Below are 24,766 nucleotides of genomic sequence, written 5' to 3'. Positions count from 1 at the left end.
ACTATTTTTAAGATTTTCTGAAATGTAAGTCTCTAGGTGAAGACTCAAACTGTGGTCTGATTATATAACATCTAACCTCATGTAAAACCAACTAATTGTTCTCATTTCTTTATTCAGGCAACTGAGTATAATCTGTGACCAGTTAGATTTACACAGAATGCACACTTCAAGTTTATCAGACATAAAAGAACTGCCACATTTTATGTATTTATTATAGATGCTATCACTCTAGTATTTCCTTAGTAATTAAAAAAGGAGAGGAGACAGCAATTTATGCAAACCATATTTTACATACTTAGTGTGGTATTGTAAGAAACTGCCTCCAAAGTTTTCTAAACATTTGCAACCACTCTGTTGCAATACAGAAGGTTGGCTGGGCGCAGTGGCTCATGCCTGTAATCCCAGCACTTTGGGAGGCTGAGGCAGGCGGATCACTTGGGGTCAGGAATTCGAGAAACCAGCCTGGCCAACTTGGTAAAACCCCATCTTTACTAAAAATACAAGAATTAGCCAGGCCTGGTGGCACAAGCCTGTAATCCCAGCTACTTGGAAGGCTGAGGCAGGAGAATCACTTGAATCTGGGAGGCAGAGGTTGCAGTGAGCCCAGATCGCACCACTACCCTCTAGCCTGGGTGGCAGAGCAAGACTCCATCTCAAAAAAAAAAAACAAAAAAACAAAAAACAGAAAGAAAGAAATACAGAAGCCTGCTACTAACAGCCAGGCCTTTTCTGCAAAAGGGCAAGATTCCTAAAGGACTCCCTTCCCTGCTCTCAGGTGGTGACATGCCTTTGAAACGGTCATTAACTCAGAGTGAGCCTACTCTTTGACAGAGCGAGTTGGCAACTGGGAAACAACTATACCATCCCCCATGATGATACACTGTTTATTATTACCAAGCGGTGCTGCTCAGGAAGTGGTTCCTCGACCACACTATGTGCAGGGAACACTAATGCCCCAGTTGACTGGAGATTTTATTCACTTATTATACTGTGAGCTTGTATTTCTAAATGTATTCATAACAGCATGAAATGACTAATCAGTACATACTCATTAAAGAAACCACTTTCCAGCTCATTCTTGGTTTGGGAATTTTACTTCAAGGCTTCTCCTGTAAACCTGGGAAAGGCTCTTAGGTCACTGGTGAGAGGACTTTCCTAACTGACTACAGCTAACTCTCTGAGCTAATTGTGAGTTAGACAGCTTTAAATAGCCTTCACCCTAGAAAAAAAAATGGTTCTCACCTTCCTATTTCACAATTACTCCAGCAAGACAAACCAGAGGCACTCAACTCTTGATAAGAATCTAGTTCAAAGAGCAGGAAAGGAAAGTAATTGCAAACACACGTGGCCCTCACACTTAAGGAGGAGCCAGAAAGTATAAGGAACAGATACACAAATTTAGCTTGAAGTGACAGTACTTTCAAATGCTGTCTGAAAAAAACCCACAGTGAAAACTCCTGACCAAAGCAACTTAAAACTGACACATACCAGGAAAGCACACAATCTTTGCTTTTAAGAACAGTAACAAGCAGAAAGCTGACATGCCCAACAACCTTGAAATCATCAGGTAGCTCAGTCAGTCACATAAATAACGTTTGTGCAGCACTACTCCACTTGGGGATTTTTTTTACTCTATATCCCTGATACAATATAATTAAGTCTAGCAATACTCATCAGGTCTGGGATCTGCTAGACTCAGCAGAATACAAGGACTCACCTCACAGAAGAGGGTAAGCTTGTCATCAGGGAGAAGCCCGTTGGCCTCATCCAAAAGAAAATCTCTACGGATGAATTTCTTGAATCCCCAGTCTTTGCCTTGCACAAACCTATATGCCCGTTGACTCTCTGGGGTGAAAAAAAAAAGTCACATTTAAGGTTACGCAAAAAGCAGATCAAATCCACAACTTGTCAGTGTATGAAACTGCTGGATATGAAAGTTATCTGCTAAACAAAGAGGACATTTACCCATAGCTTTGGTTTCTTCTCCCTTGGCATTCAGGATGGAGAATTTAAATTTTGCCCGAACTTCACTCTTTGGACAGCTGACCAGTAACAGGTAAAGTGACAGGTAATCTTTGCTTTCTTCGTCTAGCCCTTTGGGGTTTACTCGCAAACACCTGTCCAAAACAGGTAGAAAAAGGAAATGTCAAAAGCATCCATGTTGATAGAAATGGAACATCAGACTCAAGAGGGAGATACTTAAAAGAACAAATCCAGGCCCCATAGAAGAATATAATCCAGTAGAATGATACTTGGGAACAACCTTTCTCTTCTTTTTTAATTTTTTTTGACAGGGTCATACTCTGCCATCCAGGCTGGAGTGCAGTGGTGTCATCATGGCTTACTGCAACCTCAATCTCCCTGGGCTCAGGTGATCCTCCCACCTCAGCCTCCTGAGTAGCTGGGACTACAGGTGTGCACCACCATGCCCAGATAATTTTTGTAAAGACGGGGTTTCACCATATTGCCCAGGCTGGTCTCGAATGCCTCAAGAGATCCACCTGCCTTAGCCTCCCAGAGTGCTGGGATTACAGGAATAAGCAACCACACCTGGATGTGAACCACTTTTCTAAAGCAATCTGAGTCACCTTTTAAAGAGCAAACAACATGCCGAGGTACGGTGGCTCATGCCTGTAATCCCAGCACTTTGGGAGGCTGAGGCAGGCAGATCACTTGAAGTAAAGAATTCGAGAACAGCTGGCCTACATGGTGAAACCTTGTCTCTACTAAAAATATCAGGTGTGGTGGTGGGCGCCTGTAATCCCTGCTTCTCTAGAGGCTGAGGCAGGAGAATCACTTTAACCCAGGAGGCAGAGGTTGCAGTGAGCCGAGAGTACACCACTGCCCTCCAGCCCGGGGGATAGAGTGAGATTCTGTCTCAAAAAAAAAAGGGCTGAGCACAGTGGCTGACCTCAGGTGACTGAACTCCTGACCTGACCAGACTGATATTGAACTCCTGACCTCAGGTGATCCATCGGCCTCGGACTCCCAGCACTTTGGGAAGCCAAGGCGGGTGGATCACCTGAGGTCAGGAGTTCAATATCAGCCTGGCCAACATGGTGAAACCGTCTCTATTAAAAATACAAAAATTAGCCAGGTGTGGTGTAGTCCCAGCTACTCAGAAGGCTGAGGCAGGAGAATCGCTTACACCCAGGAGGCAGAGGCTGCAGTGAGCTGATATTGCGCCACTGCATTCCAGCCTGGGCAACAAGAACAAAGGTCTGTCTCAAAAAAAAAAGATAATGATAACATACATAATCTTTTATAGATATTTTACCAATCTGGCAATAATATTCTAAGACTAAAATAAAGGAGGTAATATGAAGGAAGCACAGAGACAGTAAATTCCCATTATACAACACAGAATGCCAGGCCAGACTTCTAATAGTTAGAGATGCCAATCTGTTACGAAGAGATCAAAACAAAATTCAGACAGAATAGGTTGAACTAAGTTGTGAATGTCATTAGTCAAATGCCTGTGTTTCAGACACTGCTTCTACCACATGCAATACATAGGCCGTAAGTATCCTTAGGCCTTGTCAGTATTACTGCACCTCTCTCAAATAGGTGGCCCAATCCAGTGTCTCTCTAGGGACTGCATATGCCACATAAATTACTATACGCCTTGCTAATGATGAAGATTTAAATATAACATCTAAGAATAAACATCTCTCACAACACTTAATAGTACAATGCACAATATATAGCCAACAAATACTAAATGAATGAAAGAACAACTTTTGGTGGGTTAACAGAGGTCAAAACTGGTGATTTGGGGACATGTGTTTTGGTCTTTGCAGTGGGTATATGGCTGTATCCTTAACTGCCTGCTCCTCGGGCAAGATGACGCATAGTTTGAATGAGGCTGATCCCCACTCCTGGATCATATTTCCCCTGCTCCAGGGATTAGTTCAGGGAATGCAGACATAAAACTATCAGTGCATGTATGACATATTCCTGGCCACACAGTTAGTTCAGAGAAAGCTCAAAGACTTTTGCTGGCATGTAGTGGATTACGTCCATTGCTACTGCCAGTCATCCTTCAAGCACAAGGGAAGCCAGACCTGAGATGTCCAAGAGCGTGGAGAGCAGGGCCAGGAGAGAGATGGGGTTCTTACTCTAACCACTGGCTTGCTGGATCAAGCTACCTTCAAACCTATCCTATACCCTGTTAATACAGTTACATAAGCAAATAAATCCCCTTTCTTATTTAAAAGCAGGCAATTTAAAAGTAAAGAGATTGTATGTTAAAATCTAGATTTCTTGCTTTTCTTGAAAAATTAGAAAACCTGGCAAGGGTCAGCCCTTACTCATACATAGCTATAGTTAGCTGGAGCTGAGTAGCCAGCACCTCTTTTAGAAGAACACTTACTAGTTTGCCAAGCAGTCACCAGTCATTCCATTTATGGATATAATTTATAACACTGGCCTTCTTTACTTGTTTGCATTACCCTATAGCTTGATTTTGCTGATCTCTCATATACTCATTCAATTAATTCAACAAATATTTAATAAGTACCTATTATGTGCCAGGCACTGTGCTAGGCACTGGGAAATACAGTAAGAACAAAACAAAGTCCCTGCCTTCATGGAACTTACATTCCCATCAGTGTCCCATAAAGCCAAACAAAACAGAGAGCTTTAGAAAAAATTTTACAGCTAGATGTATTCTTCCTCACCATTTCAGTTTATCATTAGCTCCTGATGAAAAGGTAGAACTTTTAATGACTTCACCCATTTCCTCACGGCAAAAACTAAAGTTATTGATGGTCCACATGTAGGAGAATTTCACTACCTTGATCTGTTGATAGAAAAACAGGAAGCAATTAAATAGGAAGTGGACAACCTGAAAAAGCAGGCTGAAGAGTAGATCATCATTTCCCCTCCCTCTCTCCCTCCCTCTGCATGATCCTGATGGAAAGAGAGCAGTTTTCAGCTTTTTCTCACCTTAGGTTTCCTCATCCACATTTTAAGAAATCTCACACTGACCAATAGTTTTTGTTACTTTTTTTCAGCTATTGAGAAACACTGGATGGAAAGTGAGAGAAATATGGACAGGAAAAAAAAGGCCACCACCACTACCACCATGAACAGAGCTGGGAAAGCATATGATAAAACTGTACTTAAAATGGGTCTCTGGAATTAAAATGCTGATGTCACTGCCTGGGGTTGCCCATCTCAAATTTATTTCCCCAGCAAAGGAAACTTAGAACACACTTTTATCAAGGGCAATGTAAGTGGATCTAGTTTCAAAGATTCCCCCTTTCAATCTCCACTGAAAAACACTAGCCTAGGGAATACAGATTCCATGTGGAAAACTAAGGAACCTAAGGTTAACAAATCCCTTATCTATCTGCTCTTTGGCAGTTGTATTCCAGAGAAAGCAGGAAGCCCAATGTGGAAAAGCAATCCTACTCCTTTTGTCCACCAAACCCTCCCCAAATGCAAGATTCACAGGGTGAAAACTTGAACTTACCTGTGTGTAGCACCAACTCTCAGCTACAGGGCCACTCGACATTTCTGCCGGAGGTGGAGGACTTGGGACCCTTGACATCGCCAGTTTGAAGGTTAAACAAGATTTCCAATGTCAGGGGACAAAGATTTCTGTTCTCTCTTCACCCTGGTCAGATCCAAGAAGCAAGAATTTTATTAGATTCTATCTAATAAAATTGAGATACTATCCCAACTATTGTTTGACCTGCTAGATACTGGACATTTTGTCTCCATATTGTTTGAGTGGCTCCTTACCATTGAAGTCCCAAATTTAAATGTTAACATCAGAGAAGACTACCTAATGTAAAGTAATCACCTAGTCACAATTATATCACACTATACTTCTGCACAATATTGCGAATAAATTTACTCAAAGGGTATTTAAAGTATATTTATGAAAAGGCTGCCTGAAGAGAAGATAGACTCGTTAACACCGAACTTGCCATGGGCTCCTTCCTCTGGGGTATAAATACTCTAGTAAAGCAAAATGACCTTGTTACCCTCTCTAAGTTTGTTTCATCTTCTCCTAAGCTTTACTGAAACTTAAGGAGTCTTCTATTCCTCAACCTTTGCTAGCTGCTCTCTTGAAAGGCAACATTTTTACACCTTTCTTAGATGTATTCCTTTCTCTGCAGCATTCGTGATCTCTCCCTGCTTACATTCCTGTCACCCCTCATGTTTCAGATTCTTCTCCTTACTCTGCTTTGTGATCATTCCTCAGCCTCTTTTACCAGATTCTCTTTGTCTACTGTTGCTCCCCATGGTTTAATCCTCAATCATTTTCTCAATTTACATTCTCTTTATGGCAATTTTTGGTTTTTCATCAGACAGACAGACATATCTTTATGGCAATTTCATCCATCCCAACAATGTTGAATTTCTGCCTTTATACAAATATTTTCCAAATCTCTACAACTATCACTTCTCTCATAAGCCTCAGACGATTCTCAAATAACTGCTATACATCTCAATGGGGTGTCTCAGTAGCAAATCAAATCCAACTCAAAATTCTTTCCCTCAATTCTGAAAACAATATTGTTTTCAGCTGGCCAAACAATATGAATCTTATAACTGAACGCATTGCCCTTATTGCTTGGCTACTAGGAAATCCTGAGACAAATTTGTGACTCATCTCTTTTTTCTTTTTGAGACACAGTCTTGATGGAGCACAGTGGTGCAGTCTTGGCTCACTGCAACCTCCGCCTCCCAGGTTCAAGTGATTTCCAAAGCCTTTCTAAATACCAAAGTCATTTGAAAAGCTGGTGAACTTGGGGATGAGGGAGTGGGAACAGGGAGATGTAGGTCAAAGGGAACAAAGTTGCAGAGGGGTAGGATGAATCCATCTAGAGATCGAATGTACAATATGAGGGCTATAGTTAATAATATTGTTATTATAGATTTTAGCTGCTTTTACTACCTATGCATGCACACACACACGCATGGTAGCTGTCAGATAATGGATATGTTCATTGGTTTGACTATAGTAATCATTTCACTATGCATATGCAAATCAAAATATTATGTTGCATAACTCAAATATATACAATTTTTACTTTTTGAGACAAGGTCTCACTTTGTAACCCAGGCTGGAGTACAGTGGTGCAATCTTGGCTCACTATGACCTCTGCCTCCCAGGCTCAAGTAGTCCTCCCACCTCAGCCTCATGAGTAGCTGGGACTACAGGTGTGCACCACCATACCACCTTGCTAATTTTTAATATTTTTTTGTGGAGACAGCATTTTGCCATGTTGCCCAGGCTGGTCTTGAACTCCTGGACTCAAGCAGTCTGCCCACCTTGGCCTCCCAAAGTGCTAGGATTACAGGGATGAGCCACCACACTGGGCCACAATTTTTTAAATTTGGTTACAATTTTGGCTTGGGCAGTGGCTCACGCCTGTAATCCCAGCACTATGGAAGGCCGAGGCGGGCAGATCACGAGGTCACGAGGTCGAGACCATCCTGGCCAACACGGTGAAACCCCATCTCCACTAAAAATACAAAAAAAATTAGCCAGGCATGATGGCACATGCCTGTGGTCCCCAGCTACTCGGGAGGCTGAGGCTGAAGAATCACTTGAACTCAGGAGGCGAAGGTTGCAGTGAGCCGAGATTGCGCAACTGTACTCCAGCCTGGTGACAAAGTAAGACTCCGTCTTAAAAAAAAAAAAAAAAATTGGTTACAATTTTTAAGTACCATAAACAAAGTCAAAAGACAAACTTAAAAAAAGCTTGTAACAAGGGACTTAATATGTAAAAATTGATTCCATAAAAAGAATTCTATAAAACCAATTGGCTGTATCTAGTAAAGTTGAAAATAAATGTACCCTAAAACTTAGTAATTCCACTTTTAACTATACAAGTGCTAGAGCTGTGATTCTGAAGTGTAGAGTGCACCAGAATTTCCTTTTAAACAGATTGCTGGCCCCACCCCCAGAGTTTCTGATTCAGAGATTTGGGATGGGCCCAAGTTTGCATTTCTAACAAGTTCCCAGATGATTCTGAGGTACTGTTCCTGGAACCACATTTTGAGAACTGCTGCCCTAGAGAAACTATACGTGGGCACAAGAAGACACAGACAAGGGTGTTCAATGTGGCACTGTTTATAACAGTGAAAAACTAGAAACAAACTAAAAATCCTTCAGTAGGGGAATAATAATTTGTATTATTTCGATATAATGGAAAACTCTATTTCAGGATTTAAAATTAATGAACTAGATCTATAGCAACATGGATATCATACACAGTGCTAATTTTAAAAAGCAAGTTTAGGAATGACATGTACAGTACATTATTTATTATTATTTACAGATACATGATGCAGTAAAAGTTAAAAAAAAAAAAAGGCTTGACAGCCTATATATCAGTTTCATACTGAGAGAAGGAGGGAGAAGAAGGAGACTGGGAAAATAATATAAGACACTTCAAGTTTATCTCTCGTGATTCTTTTTAAATAAGGACACAAGAAAAATATGATAATATAAATATCTGTTAGGGATGACTAGTACTGGGTATAAACTACTTTTTCTACTGTTCTGATTTATTTTTTTATATTGGAGCAATAGTGTAAGTATGTATTCCATTATATCACATATCTATTGTTTATAATATACAATGGAGAAGTTTCCTGAACACCTAGTTTGTTTTCAGCTGGCCAAACAATATGAATCTTATAACTGAACGCGTTGCCCTCATTGCTTGGCAACTAGGAAATCCTGAGACAAATTTGTGACCCATCTCTCTTTTTTTTTTTTTGAGACACAGTCTTGATGGAGCACAGTGGTGCAGTCTTGGCTCACTGCAACCTCCGCCTCCCAGGTTCAAGTGATTCTTCCGCCTCAGCCTCCCGAGTAGCTGGGACTACAGGTGCCTGCCAAACACCCGGCTAATTTTTATATTTTTAGTAGAGACGGGGTTTCACCATGTTGGCCAGGATGGTCTCGATCTTTTGACCTCGGGATCCACCCACCTCAGCCTCCCAAAGTGCTGGGATTACAGGCGTGAGCCACTGCGACTGGCCTGTGACTCATCTCTTAAAACCGTAAGCCCATACAGGATCATATGCTTATTCTGTAATAGCTTATTTTCTTAATTATTCTCTTTGCTATAATTATCCCAACTTTTAATCTTTAATACGTTAAGTATTTTTGGAATCTGCCTCAAATCATTTGTAGAAAGAGGTATAATAAGTAACAACATGGTTTCCAGGTTTTCTCAGCTGCAGTGCAAAAAAAATAAGTAACAACAGGCTGGGCATGGTGGTCATGCCTGTAATCCTAGCACTCTGGGAGGCCAAGGCAGGTAGATCACCTGAGGTCAGGAGTTCAAGACCAGTCTGGCCAATGTGGCGAAAACCCATCTCTACTAAAAATACAAAAATTAGTTGGGTGTAGTGGTGCGCTCCTGTAATCCTAGCTACTCAGGCGGTTGAGGCAGAGAATCACTTGAACCTAGGAGGTGGAGGTGGGGGTTGCAGTGAGCCAAGATTGTGCCACTGCACTTCCAGCCTGGGCGACAGAGGAAAAAAAAAAGTAACAACAAATCATGCAATAGTAACTCAGCTCACAAAGATTCACTGACTACTCAAATAATAAACAAGGAGATTAATAAACTACAGTTGCGCCTTCACAGAGTAATACTAATAAGTGGAATGAGATGCTATTCCCATGGTCATAAACACTTATCTTACAGGAATTTACAATTAAAGCATCTATGAAATCACAGATAAGCTAACAGTCATATACATGGTGTGCTGTCTCACTTAAACTAATAAACTAAGCACTGCAGTGGCATTTGGGCCTCCCTGGCTTGAGCAATTCATGATTCCATGATAATATGAACAAAAGAGGCCAAATGCTACCATCGTCACCTCCAAGATAGGTTTGCATTTGATAGGAAAACACATACTCAAAGAACTGTTTATTTTTCCATTAACAAGTAAGTATAAATTAGCTAGTTTTACCTTGTAAATGGCCCAATTATCGTTAATGGCCAGAATGAAATTTCAAAATTCCTACTTTGGGACAGGGTGGCAATGAAGGTTTGACTTTATGTGTTAGTTAAGAACAAAACATTTGGCTCTGGAGAGGTGGATTATAGGCACAGCTCTACAATGAGTAATCATAAAATACTAATTTGAACTTATTTTGAAGTTAAAAAATACTTCAAACTTATCTAACAATGAACAAATTATGAATTCTCTAAGCCCAGGGAAAGGCCAAATTTTAAAAACCAGTTTATTTTAATACCTTAATTGTTGCTACTGATCCTTGGTTCATGATTATAACTAGAAAAAAGAAAATACTACTTTGATCTTGACCATTTTTTCCCACCTATTTTGTTTCTGACTTATTTTGTAGCTACTTCTTTTCCTTTCTTCTAATTTTCAAAAATCCATAACCCCACAGCCAGCAGAACTAGAGAATCAGTCTCAGACTCTGAGGAGCTCTAACCACACAACCTGCTGGGAAGAAAATTGACTAGGACAGCACAAGTCTAATTAATTTCACTCATAGCAGGAACCATGGGCAAAGGGTTCATCAGCAAAGTAGCCTGGTGCTACATGAACTCTCTAGCACTTCATGCCAATTGCTGCAGATGACCAGCAGAAAAATATTTTAGAAAAGAGGAGATCTACCTGAGGGTTAGTGTTTGAGAACCTCCACAGTAGACAACTAAAGCCAAAATATATTGCTCCTGCCTTCAAACAAGTTAAGACAAGTCTGTCTGCATTCCCTATTAAGAAATTTATTTTCCAAAGCTTACCAAACTTTCTAGTACACTGAAACTCTGAGGCTGAACATATCTATTATATGCCACCATTTATTTTCCTGTTTACTCTATTAAATTCTGACCTGTGAGGACAGACCTCTTTGAGTTACATCAAAAAATACACTTTAAAATATCTCTGTCAACTGTAATACTGCTTAATTTCCAATGAAGGTATTATCAGCTAGTAACTAATAGCAGTCTCTAACAGATTGCCTCCTAGTGGGTATGGTAAGACCATGAAGTCATTAACCACTTTTGATGTGACTCAAGTCAACAATACAATTTCTAACTAGAACATTAAACTTTGGAGGACAGACAGAAGGACAAACAAAAATGCATTACAGGTTGAGTATCCCCGATCCAAAAAGTTCCAAAATCCAAAGTTTCTGAGCACTGACATGACATACTCATTGGAACACTTTGGATTTCAGATTAGGGATGCTGAACCGTTAAGTACATAACGAAACTATTCCAAAAAATGTAGAAAAATCTGAAATCCAAAACACTCCGGTCCCAAGCATTTCAGATAACGGGATATTCAACCTACAATGCTGTTGTGATGCACAGATAATGCTTTCACAACTGAACCTATAGTGCATTTCTTTTCTGCCTTCTTTTATACTTAGGAACACTTCTGCTGACTCCTGTAGACTTTAAGCTCCTTAAATAGAACCTGCAACTTATTCTAACTATCCCTTACAACCTAGCACATCCTGCCTGGAACTCAATGGAATCAGTAAAATACTCTGTTGAAGGTCAGGCATGGTGGCTCACGCTTGTAATCCCAGCACTTTGGGAAGCCGAGGCAGGCAGATCACGAAGTCAGGAGTTCAAGACCAGCCTGACCACCATAGTGAAACCCCTCCTCTACTGAAAATGCAAAAATTAGCCAGGTGTGGTTGTGTGCGCCTGTAATTCCAGCTACTCAGGAGGCTGAGGCAGGAGAATCACTTGAACCTGGAAGGCAGAGTTTGCAGTGAGCCGAGATCCCACCACTGCACTCCAGCCTGGGCGACAGAGCAAGACTCCATCTCAAAAAAAAAAAAAAAAAAAAAAACTCTATGATGATTGAAACACTCATCCAGCTGCATTCAAGTTCATTAAGTTTTCTGTTTCTTTCACATACCTCTAAAACAGCCCTTTGAACATGCTGAGTATGTAAGATTTATAATATAATGAGAATAATTAATTTCAAAAAAATTATATTACAAAGCCAAAAACTCCCAGCCTGGTACCTCTAATTCTGGCCCTGATAAAAGTCAGTTTTTCATCCAGTATCCAGTATCCAGTATATATTACACAAGAGGAGAAAGACTTTTTATAATTTTCTTCATTTGAAAACACAAATCAGTAACTAATCTGAACTAAACTCTTACATAATCAGAATTCTTTCAAGACAGAAGACAAATTCCCTGTACAATAAAGGAAAATATTTCAATAGTTTACTTTGCAGTATTTACAGAGCTAGGCTGAAACACCCTCTGAAAGTGTTACATAGACAGCTTGTGCAGTCACTTTTCAAATCTTTCACCTATTTCCCATGGGCATTTCTCCATAGTAAGTCTAATCTATTTATCCAGAAAATTTAAAAACATAAAATCAATCAGTTAAGACAGAGGCATGAATCTGATACATGGTATCTATGAATCAGCCTTACTTATATCCATCAGTTTTAAGACAGGAGTTAAGATTCTGAAGACATTCGACTGAACCATGAAAACTGTTATCTTATATAACAAAAATAGTTGAATATCAGCAATTTCATATGGTTGAACATAATACACAGCATGTACAAGCTAGATGACTAGGAACATAGCTTCTTGCCAGAGAATGTTAGGGACTTTTTAAAAGCCTAACACTCTCTCTGTTTCCTTCTAGTTTAAAGCTTTGTACAGTTTCCAAATAAAGAAAAGCCCCAGTGTCACAACTATTTTAAACCTGAGATGTTTGCATTTTCCAAAACAGAAGATGCCAAAAAGATGGATGACAATTGAAAAAAAAAACTATATGACTTTGGTTTACTCATTTTTGAGAAACTAATGTGACCTAAAAGGAGCTTTTTATTTCTTCTGTTGCAGTTTGCTCAATCATATACAGCCCAGGAGGTAATCATTTCTTTCTCATTACCCCAAGGGTAGGTAGTTATTACAGGTCACACTGACTTCTATCATTGCAAGGTTTAAATGACTTTTGAATATTTGTTATGAGTAAACTTTCTGCAGTTCAATCTAGTCCAACAAAATACTAAATGTACTTAAAAAATATTTAGAGACACTGCTTAAAATGAAACTCAGGGTGGCCGGGTGTGGTGGCTCACACCTGTAATCCCAGCACTTTGGGAGGCTGTGGCGGGTGGATCACAAGGTTAGGAGTTCGAGACCAGCCTGACCAACATGGTGAAACCCTGTCTCTACTAAAAATACAAAAGTTAGCCGGGCATGGTGGCGAGTGCATGTAATACCAGCTACCTAGGAGGCTGAGGCAGGAGAATTGCTTATACTTGGGACGCAGAGGTTGCAGTCAGTCAAGATTGTGCCACTGCACTCTAACCTGGGCAACAGAGTGAGACGGTGCCTGCAAAAAAAATAAAATAAATAAATAAATAAACTCAGGGCTTCAGACAGACCTCAATCAACAAAGGAAAGACTGCGGTTCCTTTACATCTTCTATCAGGTTCATGCTTTGTAAAACTTTATAAATTAAATATGCCTGTTTGTTTTCTTTTAAAAAAAAAAAAAATTGTAGAGACAGGGTCTTGCTTTGTTGCCTAAGCTGGTCTTAAACTCCTGGCCTCAGAAAATTCTCCTGCCTTGGGATTTTAAGCATGAGCCACTGTGCCCAGCCGGTTTTCTTTCTTTTTTTTTTTTTTTTTAAGACGGGGTTTCACCATGTTGGTCGTGCTGGTCTTGAACTCCTGACCTCAGGTGATCCGCCCGCCTTGGCCTCCAAAGTGCTTGGATTACAGGCTTGAGGTACCACGCCCAGCCTGTTTTCATTTTTTAAATTCTTAAACACTGCATCTCTAAGGGAATTTATCAATACTAAATGAATCTAGAGCTCAAGGAGAAAAAAGTCAACAGCCTTACAGAAAAATGGGCAAAGAACAACCAACAGTGTACAGAAATGGAAATACCAATGGTTCTTAAACATATGAAAAGATGCTCAACTCTCATTCAAGATAAAAATGCAAATTAAATCACACATTGATTCACCCACTGAATTGGCAAAGATCAAAATGTTTGATAACACTTACCCAGGGTAAAGAAAACATTTCTGGTTGGAGTATAAATTGTTACAATCTCTGTGAAGGGCAATGTCTATCAAAGAAAGAAATGCATATCCCCTTTGATCCAGCAATTTCACTTCTAGAAATGTATCCCTTCTGATATATTTTAAATGACAAATATAAAAGGTTTTTCACTGTGGCACTATTTATAAACACACAAAAATGGAAATAACCTAAAAGTTCATCAACAGTGGATTAAATAAACTATAATACAGATAATGCAATAATATACATCTGGTTAACAAAAAAAAGGAAGCTCTATTTTTTAATATAGAATATATACTTATTTTAACATATAGAATATCTCTGAAAAGACATAAGAGTCTATAGATGCTGGCTACTCCCATGGAAGGAAACTGGATACACCTGAGTGGGAAGAAGTCCTACTGTATTACTCTTAGTACTTTCCGAATTTTGAACCATGTAAATATATTACCTATTCAAATAGTAAATAAAACATTTAAAAAGGAATTAGCAGCCTTTACAATTAATTTTTCCAAGTTGTGAGGAGGCTTATACATCAGACCCACAGGAGAGACAAGAAAGGAATTATTCACTGGCTTCCATTGCTATCTGCATAAAATCAACCTTTCATCACAATCACCTGGCCTCAGCATACCTACCTCCCTGACCTTCTCTAATACTCTTCTCAGGTCTGATGTTTTTAGTCACTCAGGTCTTTAACTCTAATCCACAAACACATTGGGCTCTTTCCTCAGCCTAGAAAGCTCTTTCTTCCCTCAGGTCTTTTTACTGCTGGGTCCTCCTTGTCAGTTAGATCTCCTATCAAATGAAGTTACCTTCACAGAGGTCTTTCCTGACCACCCAATCTGAAGCCACTCCCACTTCTAGCCCGTTCCTCTCATCACATTACCCTATTTATTTTCTTCCTTATTACCACTACCTGAAATTATCTTGCTTTTATCTATTGTGTTCCCTACTAGAAGTTAAACTCAATGAGAACAGCATTCCCCTGTGCCTAGAATGGCATCATAACAGGCACTCAGTAAATATTTGTTCAATGAAATTTTGGTTGAAAAACTAGACTCCTGGCTGGGTGTGGTGGCTCATGCCTATAATCCCAGCACTTTGGGAGGCTGAGGCAGGTGGATCACGAGGTGAAGAGATCAAGACTACCCTGGTCAACGTGGTGAAACCCTGTCTCTACTAAAAATACAAAAATTAGCTGGGCACAGCAGTGCACGCCTGTAGTCCCAGCTACTCGGGAGGCTGAGGCAGGAGAATCACTTGAACCCAGAAGGCAGAGGCTGCGGTGAGCCAAGATTGCACCATTGTACTCCAACCTAGGTAGCAAGAGCAAAACTCCATCTCAGAAAAGAAAACAAAAAAGAAAAACTAGACTTCTTCTCTTTTGGGATCATTTTCCCTTAATGAGTTCTAGTTAACAAGTTAAAGTTTAGGAGCTGTTGAATGAATGTAGCTATAGGAATCCAGATATACTTTTAAAACAATAAAACACAGCCAGTCGTGGTGGCTCACGCCTGTGATCCCAGCACTTTGGGAGGCCGAGGCGGGTGGATCACCTGAGGTCGGGAGTTCAAGACCAGCCTGTGGATCACCTGAGGTTGGGAGTTCAAGACCAGCCTGGCCAACACGGAGAAACCCCATCTCTAGTAAAAAAAATACAAAATTAGCCAGGCATGGTGGCAAATGCCTGTAATCCAAGCTGCTCAGGAGACTGAGACAGGAGAATCGCTTGAACCCAGGAGGCGGCAGTTGTGGTGAGCTGAGATCGACCCACTGCACTTCAGCCTGGGCAACAAGAGTGAAACTCCATCTCAAAAAAAAATAAAATAAAATAATAAAACATTTTAAAAAGAAAACTATCAAGTCTACTCCAACTTTAAGATCTTAGTCAGTCCATTACAAAACTATTTACAGCCTTCCCTGATTAAAAAATCTTTTCAAAGCCAAGAAAACAAAAGAAAAGGGAAAACTGCAAGGCTATGGGGTAAGTTCCTGAATCCACAAGACAACAGTGAGAGAAGTCCATTTCCCAGAATAAGTCGATCCTGGTTATAGACAGTACCATTACAGCAGCTGTCAGGAACCAGGTTAAACTCTAAGGTATTTCAAGTTAAATTCTTTTTTTTTTTTTTGAGACAAGAGTTTCGCTCTTGTTGCCCAAGCTGGAGTGCAATGGCGCAGTCTTGGCTGACTGCAACCCTTGCCTCCTGGGTTCAAGCGATTCTCCTGCCTCAGCCTCCCAAGTAGCTGGGAATACAGGTGAGCACCACCATGCCCGAGTAATTTTTGTATATTTAATAGAGACGGGGTTTCACCATGTTGACCAGACTGGTCTCAAACTCCTGACCTCACGTGACCCACCCACCTTGGCCTCCTAAAGTGCTGAAATTACAGGCATGAGCCATCACACTTGGCTTCAAGTTAAATTCTATATATTATAATAAAATTCCAATATATTGATTGAGGGAAATCCTTAGCATCTACTTAGATTTTATCTATTATTTTTATATCTGACACTGGGTTTGATTCTGGATGTATGGAGAAAAGATAATTAACATTTATTAAATACAGACCAGTGTAAATATCTATATATGTAAAAACATGTCTAGGTGTGTAAACTAAATTTTTTCTATACCAGGCTAAGATGTACAACACATTGCTGGCACAGCCAAGTATTTCTCTAATTAAGAGCTGAATTGCTTTGTAACTGTTGTATATAAGGAAAACCTAGAAACAAGCATAGTATTATGTGTTCAAGTCAGTACCTGTAAGATTTTCCCAGTTTACAGATATTTCTTAGGTAAGTATAGATTCTAAAATGATTTTGACGATTAGATATGCACTTGTACATAAAAGCTTACTTCTCCTCCTTCTCCTCAATCTAAGTGTTATAAGGTAATTTTACAGAAATGCTTAGCTAGTAAGGCTCATCTAGATAGATAAAGTCAAGCTGAAGACGAACTAGAAGATACATGACTCTCAAGTCACCAAACCCAATAGGATAACAACAGAATGCTCCGACTCCAAAGCCTCAGTGCGTGCTGATAGTTTACAGGCTTACTGCTCTTCTTACAGTTTATAAATAACTACAAACTGTCCTTATCCCCAAGGAGACCTTAGCAGCCAGCTCAAAGGTTAAAATATGGAATAATTCTCACTTTGGATGGATCTTTTCCAGTTAGCAAAAAAAATCAAAAAAGGGGAAAATGTATTGCCATGTTAAGTTAGGGCAGGGGGACTATTCCCTCACCCTAGAAACTGTCCACTAGGTAAGTTATTGATATAAACATATTAGCATAATTATCTACCCAAAAATACGTCCAGGGAAAATGCAATGCATCTCTGCCGCAAATGTAGAACTTTGTCCTAGAAAGGGGAAGATGTCACTCAACCGTCTTGCAGGACTGCAATTCCTTGGATCTTAAAAAGACTTTTTGAACTTTTGTTTTGCTTTTAATTTAGGCACAAAGGATTCCGGAGCTAAACACATCTGCCTAACAGCATCAGAGGAAAAAATTCCTCTGTCTCCATTTGGATGGAGGATCCAGCAGAATAAAGAATGGCTGCAACAGGCTAGGTGCAGTGGCTCACCCTTGTAATCCCAGCACTTTGGGAGGCCGAGGCGGGCGGATCATGAGGTCAGGAGATCGAGACCATCCTGGCCATGGTGAAACCCCATCTCTATCAAAATACAAAAAAAAAAAAAAAAAAAAAAAATTAGCCAGGTATGGTGGCGCATGGCTCTAGTCCCAGCTACTCAGGAGGCTGAGGCAGGGAATTCACTTGAATCCGGGAGACAGAGGTTGCAGTAAGCCCAGATTGCACCACTGCACTGCAGCCTGATGAAAAGAGCAAGACTCCGTCTCAAAAAAAAAAAAAAAAAATGGCCTCAACAAGCACAGATTTCACAAGGTCTGGGTTAATACCATCAGGTGACGTGCTGCTGCTGTTAATTATGGAACCACTGCTAGGAAGAAAAACTCCCCCAGCTGCTAAAAAAAAAGCAGGTAGGGTTCCACACTGGGAAATACCTGAAATGGAAGGAGAGGAATCTGAATCAGGAAACAAACCCGATTATAAAGGAGCTATTTCACTTCAAAGTGGGTCTCAGTTCCAAAAGAGAACATCTTTAGAAATGAAGTCAGAAACACAAAAGCAATCAATCAACAACTTCTCCACTCTCACAAATTAGAATCATGTGTTGATTCCACGGAATGGCTTGGGCACAAATCTCTAGGGCCACAAGGAGTGAACCTGGGAAAAATGAAGATTTTAACACCTCCTACATGTTATCAAAGATTCCTCCTCTAGGTTGAGAAGATTTACTTATTCTAAAGAAGAGCTGAAAAATAATTGGAAAAGGAGGAAGCAAGGAAAAGCCCTATGGTAAGACGATTCCATTTATTATATAGGTTAATATTCTCAGCTGTTTTGGGATTTTAGCAGTTATAGTCTATCTCCCACTCCCCCCAATTATGACTAGGAAGAACCTTATAAAATCTAAATAGTAGACAGATGAAAGAGCTGGCCCTAATACTATTTAAGCAAGTCCAATCTGCAAGGAATTCAAAAACAGAAGAGTCATCTCTTGAAACAAATAGAGCTTATGTAACCCCAGAGAGTCCCCTGGCCTTTACAGAAGCCAAATTCAACAGGCAGTTCTCTTTGGCCATCTACTTCAGCCAAGCCATTTAAAAATATTTCTTGCTAACATGATTTGGCTGTGTAAGGGACTCAAGGAATGACTATCAAAGGAGAAAGTCTAATTAGTCTCCGGGCATACAATTCAGAGTAAGTTCATTAACTTGGAGACTGAAAAGGCCCACCTGCTCCAGAGGATTTGGTCTCCTACAAGGACAACTAATTACGTTCAACACTAACTATTATTATCCAGCAGTACAGAATTCAGTATTCCCATGAGACACTTTTCTTCCTGAAAGGCACCTAGACCTCCTTCCAACTATGAAAGAGAAAGAGAGATAGAGGTATGTTTTTAATCTTCCCCTTTACGGTCTTAACTAAAAAAACCAGACTACTATTTACATAGACTCCACGTGCCTTACCTAGAAACAATCTGCAGAAAATAAATTCCCTCTCCTCCAACATTATTAAAAATAAGCAAAATTCTATGTTAATGTTACAGTTCTAAGTAAACGAAATGGAACAAAGGATGGGCAGGAAGTTCTCAGTTTTAAATGTTCATTCCAAAATTCATGACTCAAGGAAAAAGTAAAACCACATAGGCAGACAAAATAGGGAAAGTTAGACAGAACGTCTGTCTTAACAGAATTTCCTGGCTCCTAATAATCTGTGTCAGAATTTAAAAGATTAAAATGCAGTAACACCTATTTAACCCAACAAGACTCTATCAAAACATACACAAGCTTTGGAGGCAAAAGTCTCACACTACAAAGTAAAAGTTTTAAGATGCTACACAAAATGGTAGAGAGTTTTTTTCTGTAAGTTACCCAGAGAGAAATGAGCTCCAAGGGACAATATACAAAGGCAATTTGTTCAAAATCAAACTCCTTTTATAGAGTAAAAGAAGCCTACAAATTTCTTTAAGGTATCCCTTTTCTTTTTCTTTTCCTTTTTTTTTTTTTTGAAATGAAGTTTCGTTCTGTTGCCCAGGCTGGAGTAAGTACAGTGGCATGATCTCAGCTCACTGCAACTTCTGCCTCCCGAGTTCAAGTGATTCTCCCACCTCAGCCTCCCCAGTAGCTGGGATTACAAGCATGTGCCACCATGTCTGGCTAATTTTTGTATTTTTAACAGTGACGGGGTTTCTACTAAAAAATGATCCACCCACCTCGGCCTCCCAAAGTGCCGAGATTACATGCATGAGCCACTGTGCCCAGCTTTTTTTTTTTAAGACAAGGTCTTGCTCTGTTGCCCAGGCTGGAATATAGTGGCACAATTATGGCTCACTGCAGCCTACACCTCCTGGTATCATATTATCCTCCAACTCAGTCTCTGGAGTAGTTGGGACTACAGGCATGTGCCACCACACCTGGCTAATTTTTATAATTTTTGTAGAGATGGGTTTTCACCATGTTGGCCAGAATGGTCTTGAACTCCTGGGCTCAAGCAATCTTCCTGCCTCAGCCTCCCAAAGTGCTGGTATTAAAGGCATGAGTCACCATGCCCAACCTTCCTGAAAAACTTCTCTAGGAAGAAAAATAATCTGATCCTAAGTTTTCCGTATCATATATTAACAACCATTGATTAAAAATTTAAATTCAAACATCATTTCTCCCCTCTACCATTAGTGTAAAGTCTTATCCTATATCTAGAAATCACCAGAGAAGATCAGAATAAATAGTTCTGGCTTACTCCAGGTAAGAATATTTAGAATAAGACTTTTTTTGAAGCCACTCATGAAAAATGTTTATTTAACACTGTAATTATTCTTATTTTAAAAAGAAAATCTTACATGCTTACCTTATATGACTTTAACTTTTTAACTTTACCTATCATTTGCACTAAAATGAAACAGTATATTATACTCAAGAGGTATATTTTTTAAAGTCATGGTAAATATTTTTATGCATTTCATTCTGCTTTTTCCCGCATGATTAAACTATATTTAAAATAAAACTATGTAAAAACTCACCAAGTTAAGTCAGTAGAAAAACTCTAATTTGTCTTGTCTAACAGGAAATCTCTGTTGGAAATAGAGAAGATGAATCAGACTTAACTAAATTCTGAATCTCATACAAGTCTTTACTTACTTTGTCTATTCCTAAAAGGGAAAAATCTCACAAAAGCAAGTGATACATTTGCAAAGAAATGGTAAAAATTTACTAGCCAAAATTACCATTCTTAGGCCAAGGCGAGCGGATAACTTGAGGCCAGCAGTTTGAGACCAGCCTGGCATCACGGCGAAACCCTGCCTCAACTAAAAATACAAAAAATTAGCCAGGCCAGGCATAGTGACTCACGCCTGTAATCCCAGCACTTTGGGAGGCCAAGGTGGGCAGATCACAAGGTCAAGAGATCAAGATCATCCTGGCCAACATGGTGAAACCCCATCTCTACTAAAAATACAAAAATTAGCCAGGCATGGTGGTGCATGCCTGTGGTCCCAGTTACTTGGGGGACTGAGGCACGAAAATTGCTTGAACCCAGCAGAGAGAGGTGGGGTGAAGGTTGCAGTGAGCTGAAATCGTGCCACCACACTCCAGTCTGGGTGACAGAGTGAGACTCTCAAAAAAAACAAAAAAAACAAAAAAAACACTCCTTTATCGCATTACTGGCTCTGAATGTTTTATTTCTTAGTCATCTCTCAAAAAAAAGATTATACTTAGAAATGGAAGTCAGAAAAATCCAAGCTAGTTCTTTTTGAGATGAAGTCTTGCTCTGTCACCCAAGCTGAAGTGCAATGGAGTGATCTCAGCTTACTGCAACCTTTGCCTCGCAGGTTCAAGCAATTCTCCTGCCTCAGCCTCCCAAGTAGCTGGGATTACAGGTGCCCGCCACCATGCCTAGCTATTGTATTTTTAGTAGAGATGGGGTTTCGCCATGTTGGAAACCAGGCTGGACTTGAACTCCTGACCTCAGGTGATTCGCCAGCCTCTAATTCCCAAAGTGCTGGGATTACAGGCATAAGCAACTGTGCCTGGCCAAGTTTGTATGTAAAACATCTTTTTAAAGAAGTGCTCTATGGGTAAACTGCACCAAAGCAAGACACATATAAACAAAGGCATGTATCCTATGATTTTGTTTCTTTGTTTAGAGACAGTCTCACTATGCTGCCTGGGCTGGAGTATACTGGCTATTCACAGACCTGATCATAGTGCACTACCTCAGCCTCCTATCTCAGGAGTAGTGGGGACTATAAAGGCACACCCCACCATGGCTGGCCCTATGGTTTTAATAAATAACTGTGACAATGAGATAGCAGAATAGTGGACACTAAAGACTGGGTTAATACTGATTATACCAGGGAGAGAAAGAGGCTCCTGTTGAAGACTGGAGAAATAGCTAAGCAACACCAACCCCTGATAATCTACCATATCCTACAAAGTAACCCAAAACAGAAACAGGGATAAGAGAAGTAGTAATGCTTCTAGGAGTCTGACATAGGCAAAAAATTCCAGTGCTATTATTACCTTTTGTGGGAAAATAAAGTATTGCATAAATCACAGGTAAGTGATTCCTTAAAAACAGAATCTCTTCCTAAAATGTAAACACCAACTTTAGTACACTGGTCCAAATAAACTTCTCTTAGACCATAATACGTTTTGGTAAACTGAGCCCAGTTACTATGAGTAAACGAATGAGCCATCACCAAAAACTGTGCTAAATGAGTGATGCTAAAGCAGGGCAGTCTTAATAGATACCATAAAATAAATTCACTTGCAGTCAGGATTTTGAGGCCAGCCTGGCCAACATGGTAAAACCCCATCTCTACTAAAAATACAAAATTAGCCAAGCATGGTGACGGGCACCTGTAATCCCAGTTACTTGGGAGGCTGAGGCTGGAGAATTGCTTGAACCTGGGAGGCAGAGGTTGCAGTGAGCAGAGACTGTACCACCACACTCCAGCCTGGGCAACAGAGTGAGATTCCATCTCAAAAAAAAAAAGAAAAAAAAAGCCCTTAAAAATCCCTCATAGTTCAGTTAATAGCAGCAGGAGTCAGGGTGAATTCATGCAACAAATATTTACTGAGTACCAATTGCAGGGCATTCTTTGAGACACAGTGGCAAAAAAACAGACAAGGTTCCTGACCCTCTGAGGACAGAAAGATAGAATGCTGTTAAGTAACTATGGCAGAAGGTATTGACCAATTCTAACAAATGAAAATGAACAGCTGTGATTCTTAAAGCAGAAACCAACACCTTTAATTCATTACTCTCCAATTTTTTTTTAAGTTTAAGGTTTTGGTTTCTCAAAATGTAAAGCATCTGACAATATAGGTAAGGGCTAGAACAGTTTGGCTGGAGAACAATCTGGTACCACCATTTTGGAAAATAGTTTATTATCTAATAAGACTGAAGATTCTGCAATTCTGTGGTAAGTATATGGCCTAGAGAAACTTCTGTACATATTCAAAACAGCATTGTTCATTAACAGCCAAAAACTAGAAACAATCCAAGTGTCCATGAACAGTAGAATGAATACATAAATTGTGGTATATTCATATAACAGAATGCTATATGGCAATGAAATCAAACTACAGTTCTATATAGCAATATGGACGAAAGTTATGTACATATATATTGTTAGCTTCTTCCTGAAAGATGACATAAAAATATAAAAATCACATATGTATTATTCCAATTTATACAAAGTTTAAAAACAGACAAAACTACATTATATTGGTTTAGAATGAATCCTAGGTAGTAAAATCAAAAAGAAAAATAGGTATATGATTATCACACATGTCAGAACAGTAGTTATTTCTGAGCAATAGTATAGGTTATGATCTAGAAGGGAGACGCAGCAGGCTTCTTCTAGGTGCAATGATACATTTCTAGGTCTAACTGGTGGTTGCATAGGTATTTGCCTTTTGTAATTAATCTTTAAACTATACATTAATGTTTTGTGTATTTTTCTATTGTATTCCATAATAAAAATGTTCAACCCAGGCATGGTGGCTCACACCTGTAATCCCAGCACTGTGAAAGGCTGAGGAGGGCAGATCACTTGAGGTAAGGAGTTCAAGACCAGCCTGGCCAACATGGTGAAATCCTGTCTCTACTAAAAACACAAAAATTAGCTAAGCATGGTGGAGACTAGCTTGAACCCGGGAGGCAGAGGTTGCAGTGAGCCAAGATTGCACCACCGCCCTCCAGCCTAGATGACAGAGCAAGACTTCATCCCCCTGCCCCCCAAAAAAAAAAAATTCCCTCCCCTAACAGCCACAATCCTATTCTTGTTTCATCACTTTTTTCTATGGCACATAAAGTCATCTAACATCCTGTATCTTTTTACAATCTGTCTTCTCTAACTGGAAAATAAGCTCTACCAAGGCAGGTTCTTGTCGTTTTGCTGCTGCACCCAGACAGTGTCTGGCACATGGAAGGCCACAAATACTTATTTAATAAATGACTGAATTAATGTTTTTAGATCCTTGTGCTTGAAAGATCAGACAGTAACTCTATAGTTTAAAAAAACAAAACAAAACAAACAAACAAAAACACCAGTTTCCTCTCTATGTCAAATTAACGAAGTTTATTTTACTAACATGTTTCAGGTTTATGCACTTACTAATAGGTCAGAGTTAAGACTTCTAAAAAGTTGATACAAACAGAACTATATTTTCCCTTTAACAAATGTGTAATATTGGCCAGGTGCAGTGGCTCATGCCTGCAATCCCAACACTTTGGCAGGTTGAGGTGGGTGGATCATCTGAGGTCAGGAGTTTAAGACAGGCCTGGCCAATACTGTGAAACCCCATCTCTACCAAAAATTAGCCAGGCATGGTGGTGGGCACCTGTAGTCCCAGCTACTACTCAAGAGGCTGAGGCTGAAGAATCACCTGAACCTGGGAGGGAGACAGAGGTTGCAGTGAGCCAAGATCATGCCACTGCACTCTAGCCTGGGTGACAGAGAGTCTGTCTCAAAAAAAAAAAAAAAAAAAAAAGGAAAGTTATTTATATTATATTTTGACTCCAACCAAAGCAATAAAGGCTTCTGTTGCATATCCAGATGAAATATCCCAAGAGCGTAACCACAGTTAGAAAAATAATGGTTTTTTACTTAGGAACTAAAAAAAGTTTTATAGCA

At 39.7% G+C, this 24,766-nt stretch overlaps 1 protein-coding gene across 30 annotated transcripts in view; it reads right to left on the bottom strand.

Annotated features, from left to right (window-relative positions):
* Positions 1 to 24,766, bottom strand: part of SPOP (speckle type BTB/POZ protein) — an 80,556-nt gene that overhangs the window by 16,730 nt on the left and 39,060 nt on the right. For 11 of the 30 annotated variants that reach the window (XM_078374222.1, XM_078374220.1, XM_078374221.1 and 8 more), the window contains 5 exons: positions 20,648 to 20,698; positions 5,477 to 5,620; positions 4,680 to 4,801; positions 1,966 to 2,117; positions 1,718 to 1,845 (listed from right to left, as the gene is read on the bottom strand). In XM_078374222.1, the coding sequence (XP_078230348.1) occupies positions 1,718 to 1,845; positions 1,966 to 2,117; positions 4,680 to 4,801; positions 5,477 to 5,554 (480 nt within the window). In that variant the 5' untranslated portion in view covers positions 5,555 to 5,620; positions 20,648 to 20,698. Of the gene's footprint in view, positions 1 to 1,717; positions 1,846 to 1,965; positions 2,118 to 4,679; positions 4,802 to 5,476; positions 5,621 to 13,228; positions 13,335 to 20,647; positions 20,699 to 24,766 lie in introns of all 30 variants that reach the window. The other 19 variants (XM_078374228.1, XM_078374227.1, XM_078374226.1 and 16 more) reach the window with 3 other exon arrangements.

The sequence above is a fragment of the Callithrix jacchus genome, chromosome 5, assembly GCF_049354715.1.
Source record: "Callithrix jacchus isolate 240 chromosome 5, calJac240_pri, whole genome shotgun sequence".
NCBI lineage: Eukaryota > Metazoa > Chordata > Mammalia > Primates > Cebidae > Callithrix > Callithrix jacchus.
The sequence above is the reverse complement of the archived record's forward strand: the minus strand, read 5'-3'. Positions and strand labels throughout refer to the sequence as shown.